This window comes from Centropristis striata, chromosome 3 (assembly GCF_030273125.1).
Source record: "Centropristis striata isolate RG_2023a ecotype Rhode Island chromosome 3, C.striata_1.0, whole genome shotgun sequence".
Classification (NCBI taxonomy): Eukaryota; Metazoa; Chordata; class Actinopteri; order Perciformes; family Serranidae; genus Centropristis; species Centropristis striata.
Window position 1 is genome coordinate 26,375,638 of NC_081519.1, and position 15,926 is coordinate 26,391,563.

Below are 15,926 nucleotides of genomic sequence, written 5' to 3' on the forward strand. Positions count from 1 at the left end.
CTTTTCCACTGCTGCCCCTCTGGACCTCCCTCCCTCAGACTCACTCCAAGCCTTCAAAAATCAACTCAAAACCACCTTTTCAAGATTGCTTACAAGACCTGACTCCCACCACTAAAACTGAACTCGTAAACACTCATCTCTGTTTTGTTTTCTGTATTTTGTATTTGTTTCAATGTGTTATGTTAAGCGACTTTGAGTACCTTTAAAAGCACTATATAAATCAAATTTATTGTTAGGGTCCGGTTTATGACTTCCTCCCAAGCCCGGCTGACCTGTCTGGCAGACACACCAGAGTGCAGGCTGTGCCGAAGGAGGGGCACCGTTTTGACCATGGGTCATATGGTTTTTCAGGAGAGCATCTGGTGGGTTCTCTGCTTGGTGCTTGGGTGTGATGTTCACACTGTGAGACATGCTGGTGCAGGTACAAATCCTGCTGGGCAGACAGGTCTTCCTCTCTCTTATCAGATGCCACAGTGGTCACAGTAGCACTGTGGTTCTCATCCTGGCTATGCATAACACTTGTCTTATCTGCTACTGCAGTGCAAGTCTGCATCTGGATAGTCCTGCCACATTGGCCGTCCCCTGGTGAATTTGCATACCCAGGCAGGTTGTTTTTTTGGACCATCTACAGCTGCATTCTCTCAGGATCCTTTTGTCGTTTGTTGCTGTCGTACTGATTGGTCCATCCACCAGGCTGTTTACTTCTTTTTCTGCTTGTAGTTGACTGAGGGACTCCATGTAGCAGGTGCTTCAAGGACATGTGAAGATTATCTTGCTGAAAAAAATAGATTTGTGAAGATTTGTTTGCCCCAGAGATTTTTTTTTTGTAATTACGCAAAATCTAATAGAACAGTCAAATCAGCTTTATGTCAAGGGAACCAGGGTGATGCTAACTATCAAACTGGCTTTACAAAATAGGTAATTCCTGCAGAGATATGCATCTCCAGACTGTGCCAGCCACTTCCAGTCTGGAAGTGGCTGTCTTCAAACGTCATGTTTGTCAAGAGGAGAAGAAGAAGTCTGTAGAAATATTGGATATAAAGTAAACATCCTTGGGATCTCAGAAAGAAACCTTTGTAAATAAATCCTACTGGAGAACATTAACAGTTTATACAGTTGCCTGAGGGAGTATTATGGGATGTCAATATCCTTGATTTGATTTATTTCTACTAACCAATCAGAGCATCCAGATCTGGAGTTGTGTGGTTGGCATCCAAAACATGGAACTCTTGATCATCTCTTCCTTGCCTCTCTCTGTCCTCTCCTATGTCTCTCTCCCACTCGTCCTCTCCCCCTCTCCTCTCGCGGTCCTCTCCTCCCTCCTCTCCTCTGTCTCTGTCCTCCATGTCCGTCCCGTAGAAACCCGAAGCCTCGAGTGAGGCATCGCCGGCTCCTGGCCCAACGTGGAGCTCCTTGTCTGGGTCGGTGGAGTCCAGAGGAACCGCCAGATGAACCATTTGCTGAAAGGAGAGAGATATTTGTTCAGACAGTGTGGCTGAGAATCATCATCTTATCAAAACCAATTTAGAACTTAATATTTAAAAGAAAAAAATGTAAAGACATTTTTGTGCCAAGTTACGATGTTATTTTCCTATGTTGCCCAGTTCCAGAATGACATGCCAATGACATTCGTTATCCTTAGCTGCTTATCCGAACTCGGGTCGTGGGATCCCAGCTGACATGAGAGGCGGGGCCCTGGCCAGACAACCACTATGGGAAATGTAGAGTCACCAATTAAACCTAAACCTAACCTGCATGTTTTTGGACTGTGGGAGCCTAAGTACCCGGAGAACATGTGTGGAGTTCACAGGCTGGAGTTGAACCGGCGACCCTCTTGCTGTTAGGCAAGAGTGCTAACCATTACATCACCATGTAGCCCATGACATATTAATCAGTCAGCTGAGTTCAAGTAAAACATAATTTTACACATTGTGTGTTCCCCTTTCTTTCCTGTAAATCATTTTAGATTATTGGTATCCTCCAGATACACATGCTTCACACACACACACACACACACACGTAACTTTATGTGATTTTAGTTACACACATACACACACGCACACTCCTACAGACACACATGTTTCAAACACACACACACACACACACATATTTTGAGGTTAAACGGCACAGGTTGCTGTATAAATAAATACTTGAAAAGGAATGCTTGTTGTAGGTGTGCTCCTTGTATATAATATAGTATCATAACATTACTAGTATTAATTGTTTGAAATCTCTGAAGAATGTCATCATAGTGTACATACACCGGCAGTAGCCCCTGTGGCCCTTTCAGAATTTCCCCAGAGGAAATTTTCTAGTTATTATCATTATTCTGATAAATGAATTGCCTTTTTGGTGCTACACAATTTTGCAACCCCGGCTGAATGATCAAACACCTCCCTCTACGGAACTTCACTGCAATAAAACACTTTGGACTTCTACGACGCCGCCACTACACTCATAGAGGCTCCTGTTGAAAGTTTATATACAACTCCACCGCAGCAAACAGTATTCCATCTCTCTGGACCGACAACAGCTCCCGCACTTCCTCATTCCATCACCACAACAACTCAACATGTCATCAGGACAACCACCAAGTGAATGCCTTCAATCTTCGCCTAATACCCACTTCCTTCATGCAAACTTCAAAACAAAAGCTTCTGAAAATAGCCCTCTTCAATACAAGATTCCTCAACATAAAAACCTCACCTTAAATGAATTCATCACTGACAAACAACTGGAAATCGAAATTTGGTAGGTAGAGGTAACATGTTGAGACATATAAAAAAAACAGTTGGACCCATATCATGAAACTGATCATTAAAAAGTCGGCCATCTTGAATTAAATTAACCTCGGTATCCACTTCAAAATGGGTACTTCCAGACAGAGAGAATCCTGCTAAATGTGACAAACCAATGGTGGTTGCAAAATGCGTGGCTGCGCCGGCCGAGTCCCGCGTCCACCCCGACATGCATGGAGGGGCGAAAAACCCGTTCAACACTGCTTGCAGCTTTAATTATTATTTTATTTTGTCACAAGTCTGTTTAAAGTTCACATGATGCATCCTCACCTCCATTGCGTTCTCCATGAGGTTTTCATCCACAGTCGGGCGGTTTCTGACTGCATCCTGACTGACTAGCGGCGGCGGGTTTGACTGGGAGGAGTTAGTGGAGTCCATCTTGGCCTGAGATCGGGATGTTTCGTGTATCTCGGGCCAGCCCATGTCATGGACCAGATGGGGCTGGACTCGCACTAACTGCTGGACTGAGTGGCGTTTGGTTCTGACTAATTCCTGGATAAAGTGTGGCTGGGCTGGGGCTTTGTCCTGGAACACACGAGCCACCGGAGGACTAAGGGGGATGGCACGATGCAACGATCCCAATCTGAAGGCATCGCAGCTGGCCAGGAGAGCTGCAGGAAACAGAGAAAACATTTTAGATTGTTTATAGGTAATACATCAAAATCTAAAACACGCAATACATACAGTGGGAATAAAAATGTTAAAAGAAAAACAATAAATCTAAGTACACAATATTGTACGCTACAAACACTGGAGTACACTTGAGAATAGGAAAATTAATAATAATAAAATAATAATAATTTAGAATATTGCATCAATAAAAATTACATTAATTATATTTTTATCTTAACATAAATTAATGAATTATAAACAAGAAAAAAAGCTGTGAATTTTAAGACAAGAAAATATATTTAGGTGCAAGGTTAATCTATTCCTTAATCATTCAGTTGTTTAGTTTATTTATTAGAAGAAGAAGAAGAAGAAGAAGAAGAAGAAGAAGAAGAAGAAGAAGAAGAAGAAGAAAATTTTATTTATATGCAGTACATTTCAAAACAAAGTTAAAACATTTCGGGAGGCAATGAGGCAAATAAACTGAAACTAATATAAAAATATGTTTCTTTATCAGAATATTTTTGCCTGTTTGCAACTATAAAAAACTGTTTTTCTTTTTTTAACAATATAAATGATGGTAGTGTAAATGTGATATGCAAATGAGTTGCTAATAATATGATGGAAGTATACGTTTATTATGTTCTTTCCTTATCCACATATAATCTCAGTAGGTTCTTAAATAATTGCTGTAATGTTAACTACATGTTTACAAATGACATGAGAGAGACTTACATGTACTGGCCGTCAGGGAAAGCTCGCTAAATGTTATGAGAAAGACCCAGACTGTGTTTGAAATGATTTATTCCTTCTCACATACCCACGTCGCTTACAGTAGTAAACATAAAAGTAAAGCGAAACACTGACAAAACACTCAATTTAGCATTAAAAAGCAGCATATTTGCTTCTAAAAGACGTTTTAAACACACTTTAACGTATATGTAAGCAGATATAAGCGATTGTTATTTAAAATAGGTAAATAAGTAAGTAATTAACATGCAGACATTTAGTCAGGACACCTTGGTGTTATATTTTCAACACCCTTTTAAACATTTTTTTTCTCAATGCAGGGTCATCAGATAAACTTCAACACTTGGTTCACATTGTGCTACAAAGAGTTAAAATAAGAATGTTTGACTTTTGGTTTCACACAGGACATGAGCAGTGATGTTCAGGGTCAGAGTATTTGTATTTGTATTTGTATTTGTTTGAACCATCAGTCTACGTCCCAACGTTGACATTTCTGCTGTTTATACTGTAGAATAGAAATGTTTCCTTCCTTAAACCATATTGTCAAAAGTCTCCCCATGTCCATCTGAGCCTGTATTTCTACTGTCAAGATGAACATTCTGCCTAAAATAAATTTTGTTAGCTCTATGGTCCCTCTCTTCCTCCCACCTGATTAGAATCAGAATTAGAATCGGAAGCCTTTATTGTCATTGCACAGGGTAGTACAACGAAATTTGCCATCAACCCGTCCAAAACGTATAAAACACACAAACAATATGACAGAGCTGAACAGGACAGGAAGACCGAGATGAAGAGAAAGAAATGCAGCACAACGTGAGGGGAGGAAAGGTGGAAAAAACAATGGAAAAACCTCAGCAACATAAGCATAATACACTTCACAAACATGGACAGACTTATGACTTATGACATGGCACAGGGGAGGGGGGCCAAGCTTCTGCATCTGCAGTTTCAAGATTTATTTGAAAAGGAAAGCGACCTCATCTGAAAATGTCAATTTTACATAGAATGAGAGATGATGGTGACCTCACTGTGCCAAATTTCAAATTGTATTTTTGGTCATTTTGCAGACCCACGCTCATCTGTTTCCTGGTATACTTTAGAGAGTAGTATAATTGATTCCTGCGTTTTGGCCGTATTATTTCTCAGCTTATAAAGACGCAGAGATTAGTTGAGGCCCATTGTTGTCTTTCCTGCAATCGGCATACCCTTTCTCCAATATTCAACAACAGAGCTCTTCTTATTGGTGGGAGGCCTATTTCAGCTCCTTAGTGGGAACAAAGAGTGTGTTCACTATCTGAAAGATGTCTTTAATGACCAAGGGCTACTATCTTTTTCCGACATCAAAGTTGCATTAAATCTGCCGGGTTCCTCCTTTTTCTTATATTTACAGTTGAGATCTGCTATGAAGGCGTATGGTGTTCTTTAGCAGCGCCCGTTAACCATTCCTGCACTTTATGAAGTATTTACTAAACAAACAAAATCTAAGGTTTTGGTGTTCAGGCTGTACTAGTTTATGTTAGTCATGATAGACTTCCTGTAGATGGGGTTTGGATGCAAGATTGTCCAGAGTTAGACCAATATTTTTGATTGGGATGCTGTGTGGTCCACTATTCAGGAAGTGTCTCACAGTCCAGATCATGAGCAAATTCACTTTAATTTTTTGCACAGGAAATGCATTCCCCCTGTCGTACTTCACCACATGAACATTTCAAAAGACCCTCTTTGTACACTTTGTTCCATGAAGGCTCAAGGTACATACAAACATATATATGTTTTAGGACTGCCCTCCTGTGAGACAGTTCTGGAGGAATGTCACATCTATTTTGATGGAAGTCACAGTGCCTGTTTCTATATTTTTGGTTTTATTTTAAATGATTTGTCATCTCTGAATCTCTCTAAACTTAAAAAACGCACCATTTTTGCCAGACTAACAGCAGCCAAGAAAATTGTTGCAACCCGCTGGAAGCCACCTCATAACCCAATGGTTAGATGGACTGTCTCCTTTTTGGATGTTGTATATATGGAGCTCTCACCAGCTCATGTTAATGGGGCTACTGAGAGCACATTGAAGTCTTGGCGCAGTATTGCTGAATCCTTGAAAGGCATGTAATAAGGTTGAGAGTTGCATTAAGCCCATCATTGAGATGCTTACTCCCATTTATGTCTTTTCATTAATTATTTATGTTTTATATGTGGAATGGTATTATTGTATTTTTTTATTTTACTGTATTTAATTATTATTATTTTTCATTTTCTTACTTTTACTTGAGTCTGTATGTATGTGGCCCTACCCTAGTAATCTATCTACATTTTTGCCAGTCTAACTAACCTTTAAACATGTAGGAGCTCCTGCTAGTAACAAGCCGTGGTGATAGTCCCATATCAGCACAGCTTAAAGAACACATACAGACTAGGATGGATAAAGAAGTGGCACATGCTTTCTCTAGACACGAACTTGATGTTGGCGGCGTATCTGGAGTCATTCATCGTGTTGAGTTAGAGTCCCATGTCCCATTTAAAGAAAGAACACGTTGTGTCTCTGCAGCAGATTTCAGTGACCTAAAAAGGCATTTGCTGGACCTTTTGGCAGCAGGCATTATTGAAGAATCTACTAGTCCTTATGCTTCTCCAATTGTGCTTGTTCGGAAGAAAAATGGGGACCTGAGAATGGTTGTAGACTATCGAAGACTGACCCTCACTAATAAGGACACATATCCTTTACCTCGAATTGAGGAGACCTTCACATTGCTGTCAGGTTCAAAATGGTTCACTCTACTCTACCTTAAAAGTGGGTATTATCAGCTGGAGCTGGAGCCATCGGATCAGCCCAAAACAGCTTTCATCAGATTCCGTAACACAGCAGAGCAGGTGGGTACCCCTACAGTGACAAACATATGGCTTGCACTGGAGCTTCTTGGAGCTCTCAGTAGTAGCCTCATGCTGTCATTGTACGCTACTGTGAGTTTTGAATGCTGCCTTGTGGCTCAGTTGGTAGAGCATTCATCCAGTAACCGGAAGGTTGTTCGATCCCTGCCCATGGCAGCCTACATGTCGAAGTATCCTTGAGCAAGATACTGAACCCCAAATTACTCCCGATGCTGCGTTCATCGGTGTGTAAATTAATTCCCAATGGTGGCAGGTGGCACCAGTGTGCCCTGGTAGCCTCGGCCACCAGTATGAATGTGTGTCTGAATGAGCGCAGTGTATAGTGTAAAGCGATTTGGATAAAAGCGCTATATAAGTGCACTCCATTTACCATTTTGTTTATACCGAGAGCACAGGTGGGCAGTATAGTTCTAGTACACTGCCGCTACTATTGGTTCATGTTGTTGAGCTGTCAGAGTCATAGCCAATCTGAGGCAGAATGGGGCGGGTCTTCGCGGAACACGTGTTCAAGGCTCAAAGAAACCCAGCCTCAAGTGGTTTCTTAGCTGGTGACTGTCAATACTTCTATTGAGAAAGTAAGATATTTCTACAAAAATAAATGATTGTGCATTATGTTATATCTAACCCTAACCCTACCACTACAAATGGAGACGTATTTGAAGCAGATGGGCCAAATAAAGGAATCCTGCAGTCTAGTCAGCACGCATTACAAGACTATAGCCTGCAAGGTGATGGTGAGGGAGGTCGCAGAATTTAGGATAACCTTACTGACTGACGTGGAGTCATGGTAAGAAATAGTCTATTTCTTTGGAGGTTTGCATCAGTATTTTTTTATTGTGGTTACTTTTTAATTTTTGACAGTCAGTTCAGACCAATCCTGAGCTGCAGAGATATGTTCATCTTTAGGCTGTGTGTCAGAGTTGGGAGGGTATTTATGAGAGCTGCTGTTTGAGGTGAAAGGTGTGTTTAATAAGAGGCTCAAAGAGGGACAGAGTCAGAGACCTACGTTTGTGTGTTACCTGTCCCCCCCGCTTGCTTGTTACTATGGTTGATTGATACCGCTGTACTGTCAGAGTGAGTTGTGCACTCAGTAGAGCTCAGGTTATAGGCTGTGAAATTAAAAACACTCCAGCGTCTGTAGTCAGCATTTTCTGGAGGAAGATTGCATAGAGCAAAAGAGTTTTCAGTTTCGCTAGCTAGTGGTCTGCCGGACCACCAGACTAAAGCCTGGAGCTGCTCGAGTGTTTTTAATTTCAGCGCCTATAACCTGAGCTCTATAAATATGTTATACATATGATATACATATCATATACAGCGCAGCACTGCACTGTACTGCTCTCCGTTTCAGCGGAAGTTTGCGAAAATGGGTTTTGTCCTGTAAAACTAATTTTACAGCTTGGAACAATGCAGTAGTGTCCTCCCTTCTGTCTTCTCTTCTCCTTTGGCTCACCAGTCTCCACCGTTCAATCTGTTGTCTCTCGCTATTATCTCTCACTATGATGCGGACAAGAGGACTCTCCTCAGGACTGTGAAGCCAACCATCCCCGTGACATCACAGCATTTAGTACCGCAGGATGGCGGCACTCTTGCCATGAAAGATAAAATGGCGTTCAGTTTTTCTTTTATAGGTTTATATTTTTCTGGTGTGTTATATAACTATTGATAAGAATATGACTCAATCTATTAAATAATGTTAATTTGGTTGACTGTTTCATTTCCACTTTAATTTTACTGACTTTGGTGACCTGCTGAGTTTTCCTCTGCGTCGAGTACCACGTCACATCCTGCTTAGTGTTCTATCCAATCAGTAACCAGGCTTTTTTCTGGGGAGAAAAACGGCCCTGTTCTTCGACAGGGACAAAAAAAGTCCTGTCAAAAGGCCACCCATTAGGGGCGTTTCGCCGAGTGAGACCCGCCTCATTCCAGGTATTGGACTGTAATGGAAACACCCCCATTTTTCCAATTTGATTTGTTTGCTTTGTTTATAACCAAATGCTTGCAAAACTAAACAAATTCTCAGTCTCAGATCTACTTTGTTTATGCTAACTATCAATTGTTAAGATGCTAACATTCTAACATGTTAATAATGTTTAGGAGATACTATTTACCACATTCACCATGTCAGCATTGTCATTGTAAACATGTAAGCATGTTGACATTAGCATTCAGCTTTGTTGTCAAAGAGCTTTAAAGCTACATTCAAAGATTTACTAAAAAACTGTATACATCATGTTTATTTTAGTTATAAATTGTTTATTTATCAATCATTGTTTTCCTACAATGTATGCTCATGTACTGCACCTGTTTCTTTTCCTCGGTTGTTGTTCCTTTTCTTCTTCTCATTAGTGCTAATTTGCAAATGTTAGCATGCTAACACCCTAAATTAACATGGTGAACCTGGTTAACATTACCATTGCATAGTGTCTGCATATAGCCTTGTCATTGTGAGCATGTTAGCATGCTGATGTTAGCATTTAGCTCAAAGCAACTCTGTGTCTAAGCATGGATTTGCATAGCTGGACCCTTAAAGCCACCTTTCAGTTTCGTTATTTGGTGTGTCATGATCAACACAGAACACCAAATTTGACAAAAGAACACAGTAGCATAGAAAAAGTTGTGTTTTATGATTTTTTTCAATCATAGCATCAGTGAAAATGTTACTATTTCTTTGTTTTGTATTAAGTGTTGTCTGCTTTCACAGTTCATAAATGTAAGCGGAACAAGTAAAAATAAAAAGATTTGTGGAGGGGTGTGTACAAAGACGGAGGGCTCTAACTATATAATCAGTATTATTTCTCATTGAAAAGTGTGTGGTGGAAAATTTAGACATGGAAACCAAAACAACATTTATCCTTCAATCACGGACTTTAAAATATTGCTGATGATTTTTTTCCACCTTGACTCTGTACTGATCTATTATGGGCATGAATCCTTTCTCTTCAAGTTGATTTCAAATTATTTTATAATAATCATTGTTTCTGTGGACTTCATTCAGCATGTCCAGATTAGTCCTTTCCAAGTCACGTCACATCTGTCGCACTGTGTACATCTCACAAAATTCCTCTGTCCACAACCCGCTGTGCTTTAGTTTTGGTTTTGGACTACGTTCACAGTGCAGTCTGACCACACAAGGGTTTGTTCGGAAACCACACCAGAGTACGATTGGAGTATTCACAAGTGACCCCACAAACCTAACAAGGATTTAACCACACCAGAGTTTGATTGAAACAAACTAAATTTTGGGTTGTGAAAGCACGTGTTTTTCTTTGTCCATCGGCTTTAGTCTTCTTAATACTTGAATACAATGAATGCATGACATGGCATGACACACAAACAATAATATTTGTGGTTTCTTGTTAATAAGAAAAATATGGAAAATCCTCATCCTTAAAAGTAAAAGAAAATAATTAGGTCACATAAACAGCCGATTACATCAGAAAGCTGGTATCGGCTGAGAAAATGTATTGCACATTTAGAAAGTAGAATAAAAAAATAAGTATAAAAAGCACTGGCCTATAAAATGTCCTGCTCCCTGTGGATGACTGGTCCAAGGAGAAGAGATAGAGGATGGAAGGTAATGATGGAGCAAAGATGTGGAGTGCTGTGATTGTTTCAATTCCTCTCTCCTTTTAAACCCCCCAAAGTCAACACTGTGCTAATACAACTGCACCTTAATAAAGTATGTGCTTGCATCTACAAGAAACCAAGGATCAAAAAGCATCAAGAACAGTAGAGCTAGTTAAACTCAATCCAGAGCCAGAACACCATAGGTTAAAGGTTAAATATTTAGCTGAAGAGTGAAGAGTAAAGAGGAAGACGATGTTAGGACATTTAGTGTCCATTAAAGCTCAAAGAGATAGTTTATAGTTGTGCTGTGGTCATGCTGATGTGGCTTTCACCATCCTGATGCAGCATTAATGTGTCATACCCAAGAGATGCATTTTGGAGGATGTTACAGTCGTTGACTAGGAATCAATACAAATCATTTTGTCGTATTTTAGCACTAATTGTTGTTAATTTTCATGTTTTTGGCCCAATTTCAGTTGTTTTCAGCTAAAAATCTCTAATAAACCACATTGTACACTACCTTCTCAGCATCACGCAAAAGATAAATTTAACAAATAGTTGGTGGATATTAAGCAGCTAAAGAACCAGATATTCACCTCAGAAGTTGATAAAAAAACATAGCTTTATCATGCGATGCTGGTTTAATAAAACTACTAGCCTAGACTTAATCACATTTCTAGTATTTTAAGCCTGTTAACAACAATTATCAAAACCTATTACAGCATTGTTTCGTGATTATTGATATATAAATACTTGATTTGTACAGGTTCAGTATGATAAGTTGGTGTCATCTCCCCCCATGATCGCGTCAACGTTGGACCCTCGCCGTAAGCACCTGAGCTTTCTGACACTAACACAGAGAATGATTGCAACTGCGAAACTGATTGAACTAGCATAGGGGTGGGCAACCTGTGGCTCCTGAGCCACATGTGGCTTTTCAGGCTGTCTGCACTTGCTCCCTGAGGCGTTGACAAAAAAATATACAAAAACTTTATTTATTTACATTTTAATTTTCATTTATCATTGGTGTCGCCCCAAAGCAATTTGTATTATTCAATTGTAAATATATGTAGCTTTTATACAGCACTGGAAAAAAAAGAAACAAGAATATGCACCATAGCTTACCAAAGTCTACAGCCCGACATTTTAACCTCTAAATTTTGCCAACTTCAAGTCTAGTTTTGAGTTTCTTAGCTAGACTAGCTTTTGATTCCAAATCTCCCGAGATATTTCTTCAGTTTCCGGCCTCATTCGTACTTGGGTGCTCGCTGTATTCTGACTAAATCAAATTAATAAATGCTCATTATGACCTATTAGCAATGTTGGTAGGCTGATTTAGAGACAGGTTTATCTTCATAGTAAGGCTTGTACAACAATGGCTCTTTTGTTAATAAACGTTGCTGACCCCTGAACTAGCAGGAACCCATGCTAGTGGAAGCAGTTGTCCTGCAGACTGTCTGAGACAGACCACAGGATGATATAGGCACGGACGAGGGAACTGCAAAACTTGGAGCTGCAGTCAGGCACATGCATCATGCATCTGCTATGACACTACTCCTCGGAGAGGAATACTCAACTGATTAGAACACTGGCACCAAAAACAGAAGTTCACAACTTTGAGGGAAATTTGCCCATACCTGTATTGCCACCCTATGGACTGGTGTTACTTGAATGGTTCCCCAGGCTTGCCAATTTGACACAACAGTACTTATGCATTCTGGGAACCTCAGTCCCTTCAGAGCGAGTGTTTTTCGCCGCTTGACTTACTGCTACTAGGCTATGTTCGCGTATCACCCCTGAGCTTGTTGACATGCTCATTTTCCTAAATAAGAACGGGTAAGGTGGACGGATTCGAGTTTTGAATGTTTGAACACATCAGTCACTTAGTCTTTTTATTAGGCTCGCTCTCTATTATTTGATGGGATATTGACTTTGGATTCCTTCTAACTTTATTTTAGAAGGAAATAAAGTTCCTCTGTGGCTTGTCATAAGTCTGTTCTTGTTGGTGAAGTGAATTATGCTTATGTTGCTGAGGTTTTTTTTTTTTCACTGTTTTTTTTCTCCTTTCCTCTCCTCACGTTGTGCTGTATTTCTCTCTCTTCATCCCTGTCTTCCTGTCCTGTTCACCTCTGTCATATTGTTTGTATGTGTTTATATGTTTTGTATGGGATGATGGCTAATTTCGTTGTACTAGTACTTGTTACCCTGTGTAATGACAATAAAGGTGATTCGGATTCTGATCTGATTCTGATACTTTGTGAAAAAGTGACAGCCAACTATTGTTTGTTGTGATTCTTTTAGGGTTTGAACTGTTTTGACATCTTTGCATATTTCTTGCACATCCCGCAATGCATAATACAATAGACTATACCTTGTTTGTGTTTAAGAGCCCTAGGTTTTTGAAGCGTGAAAATAAATGTTTCATTGAGAAACACATTCCTTAGTAACCTGTTTTTGTCATGTAAGCAACTGTAAACACACATCCCTAGTCAATACCCTGAGAGTGCGGATCATGTTAAACCTGATGCTTTACACCAAACATCCCTTTGGGATGAGAGAGGAATAACTGTTTAGCAAACAGACTGAATATCAGTCTTAAAGTGTCAATAATACACTTCATTTGTATGCCAAAAATGTCCAGGATCTCCTTTGTCCAAGTGAGTGGACTCAGCGTGGATAACCATTACTTTTTACAGACATTGACTTTGTCTTAAATTAGTTTGCTTGCTGGTGAAAGTAGCTCTTTTTTTTTTTTGTTTAAAAAACATTCTTCTTAAATCTTTTCTTGTTCCATAAAATATTGAAATATTTTTGATGACTCATCATGGACCTATCATGCACAGAATATATGTTTCATACATAGACAGAAACTAGTCAAATGTGATGTAGGGATACCAGAACAGCACTAAAAATTTTTGATGACTCATTATGTTATTTAAGATTTGTTACCTTTTGTTAGATTTGTAGTGTCTCAAGTTGTATCATCGTATGGACATAAGCTAAATTAAAAATAAAAGTCTTATGGTGGTTGTAAATGTCAAAAAACACTGCAGAATACTTCAGTTTCAGGCTCATGAAATCTGATGTTACGTGTCGTTTCGAGCTTTCAATTGGTGGTTAGTGCAGTATGTTAGGCAGGAGGGGTGTCGGCCCTTAAAGCCCCCTCAGATCAGCTTATAAACGGCCGTGACGCTCCCCCAAATCCCTCTTTACCCCGACTGAGAGACAGAAAAGGGTAGAGACGTTGAGCTCAGCCTCCCCTTCCTCACCCTGTTATCTCTCATTTGTTTATATCAGCAAAGCTTCACACACACAGAAGAGCTGAACCTACATTTTTTTTCCATTTGTGGGCAGATTTGTGCTGCTGCAGATGATGATGAAACAATTAATCCATTAGTAAATCTCCAGAAAATTAATCTGCATCTAATTTGATGATTGATTCATGTTTTTGGGGCCATTTTTTAAAACTAGAAATTCAAACTGGGCTAGTTGAAGGATCTGAAGTGTGATGATTTGATGGTTTTCTGTGTTACATATGATTAAAAAAAAATTCAAATAACTTTTTTTTATGGTATGATTGTTAAATAAAATAAAATGTATGAAAATTATTTTCTGACATTTTAAAATACAAAACAATTATTGATTAATTAAGAATGATTAAGATTGTACCTGTAATACTAACTTTGATAACTAACTAATTATTTAAGCAATTTATCAGGAAAATAATAAGTTTTCAGCTTCAAGAGAAGATTTTGCTGCTTTTTCTGTTACAAATCATTTTAACTTGAATATCTTTTTTAAGGACATTATATATTTTTGGATTGTTATTATTGTATTTTATTCTATAGCCAAAACAAGCCAATAAAGTTGCAAGTAATCAAAATATAGAGCTCTGCTTTTGGTCCATCGCATAATAAATTCTAAACCCACACACAATAATCATTTAAAGGCTTTATTTAGAATTTGTGTGTGTGTGTGTGTGTGTGTGTGTGTGTGTGTGTGTGTGTGTGTGTGTCTGCTGATTTAAGTGCACTGCGCGCCTCCAGCTGGCCTGTGCACCCACCTTGCAGAATTTAACCTGAATGTTTACAATCAGACTGCGTTCATGCAGCTGGTTCACACCCTAATAAATAACACAGCTATTAATCAAACTGCAGCATATTAATATTCTTGAAGGGAGTTAAAGCAAGTCTAAGGTGCTCTTCATATGTGACGTTATGTGATGTCTCCTTAGATTTCTTTGATGTGTGTTTTCTGCAGAGGGTTGTGTTTCTGATAGATGAAATAGATGGATATATAAAGGGACTTACCAGACAGTGTGATGTGGAGCAGGCCCGGCATGTCTGCGGCAGTGCTTCTCCTCCTCCTCCTCCGCTCTGAATGGACAAATCACACAGATTTCAGCTGCAGATGCTCTCTGGATGTTGGCCGTGAAGAAACGCCGCGCTCATGTCTCTCCCTGTCTGCGGTATCCGTGCAGAAAGACGGACTGTGCGTGTGTATGTGTGACACGCGCGCGCGTGTGTGTGTGTGTGTGTGTGTGTGTGTGTGCTTGAGTCACTGGCTGACTGTCTGTACAGAAAGACGGACAGACAGGCTTTGTGTGCGGACAGAGCTGCGGTCAGACCGGGATCTGATCTGCTGCACCACCGACTGGATATAACCGCCTGGCAGCTGCTTGTAGTTCTCTGTAGCGCCACTGCGCCTCTGCCGCGGACTGACTGGTGTATGGAAGCCCGTATCCGCCAAAACAAAGTGTAGAAAGACTGACAAAAACTGATATTTTACTTATCCAGAATAGTCCTAATTTCAAAGGGGATGAATCAATTAATGAACATTATAAACTAGCAAAATATTATGATTTGGCTCAAAAATTGCTACTGTAACCAGGTTGAAATTATATATTTACTTTTGCGTTTGAAATGTCACCAAATCCTGATGAATATAGTTTTTTATATGTTTAAGATGTGTTTTATTGCCTATATTAATGCCTGAGTGTTGTATTCAGACCAATGTGTAATACCTGTACTTTCACTTTAAGAGGTCGCAGGCTTTGTGCCGTCATTTCTGTGCTTCTCTCAGTTCGCGCCAGATTAGCTGAGAGGAGGTAATGTATTATTTTGCTCATTATTTTTGAACATTTATTTCGGTTTTTGGACAAAGCAAACCTTGTTTTATACATGTATAAATGTAAGGTTCTAGGTTGTGAACATGCAGTTAATGTGTTAATTGAATATAACTTTGTAAACTGACTTTTTGCGAGCATGAACGTTTCCACATAATAGTTTACAGGGTTTTCTGTATGCTCAATTGTTA

The 15,926-nt window shown here is 39.5% G+C and overlaps 1 protein-coding gene across 1 annotated transcript in view; it reads right to left on the bottom strand.

Moving 5' to 3' along the window:
• Nucleotides 1-15,289, bottom strand: part of podxl2 (podocalyxin-like 2) — a 38,531-nt gene extending 23,242 nt beyond the window's left edge. The window contains exons 1-3 of the mRNA XM_059329397.1: nucleotides 14,921-15,289; nucleotides 3,069-3,409; nucleotides 1,175-1,460 (exon numbers count right to left, since the gene is read on the bottom strand). Coding sequence (XP_059185380.1) covers nucleotides 1,175-1,460; nucleotides 3,069-3,409; nucleotides 14,921-14,951 — 658 coding nt within the window. The 5' untranslated portion in view covers nucleotides 14,952-15,289. The remainder of the gene's footprint in view (nucleotides 1-1,174; nucleotides 1,461-3,068; nucleotides 3,410-14,920) is intronic.
• Between the last annotated feature and the right edge of the window lie 637 nt (nucleotides 15,290-15,926).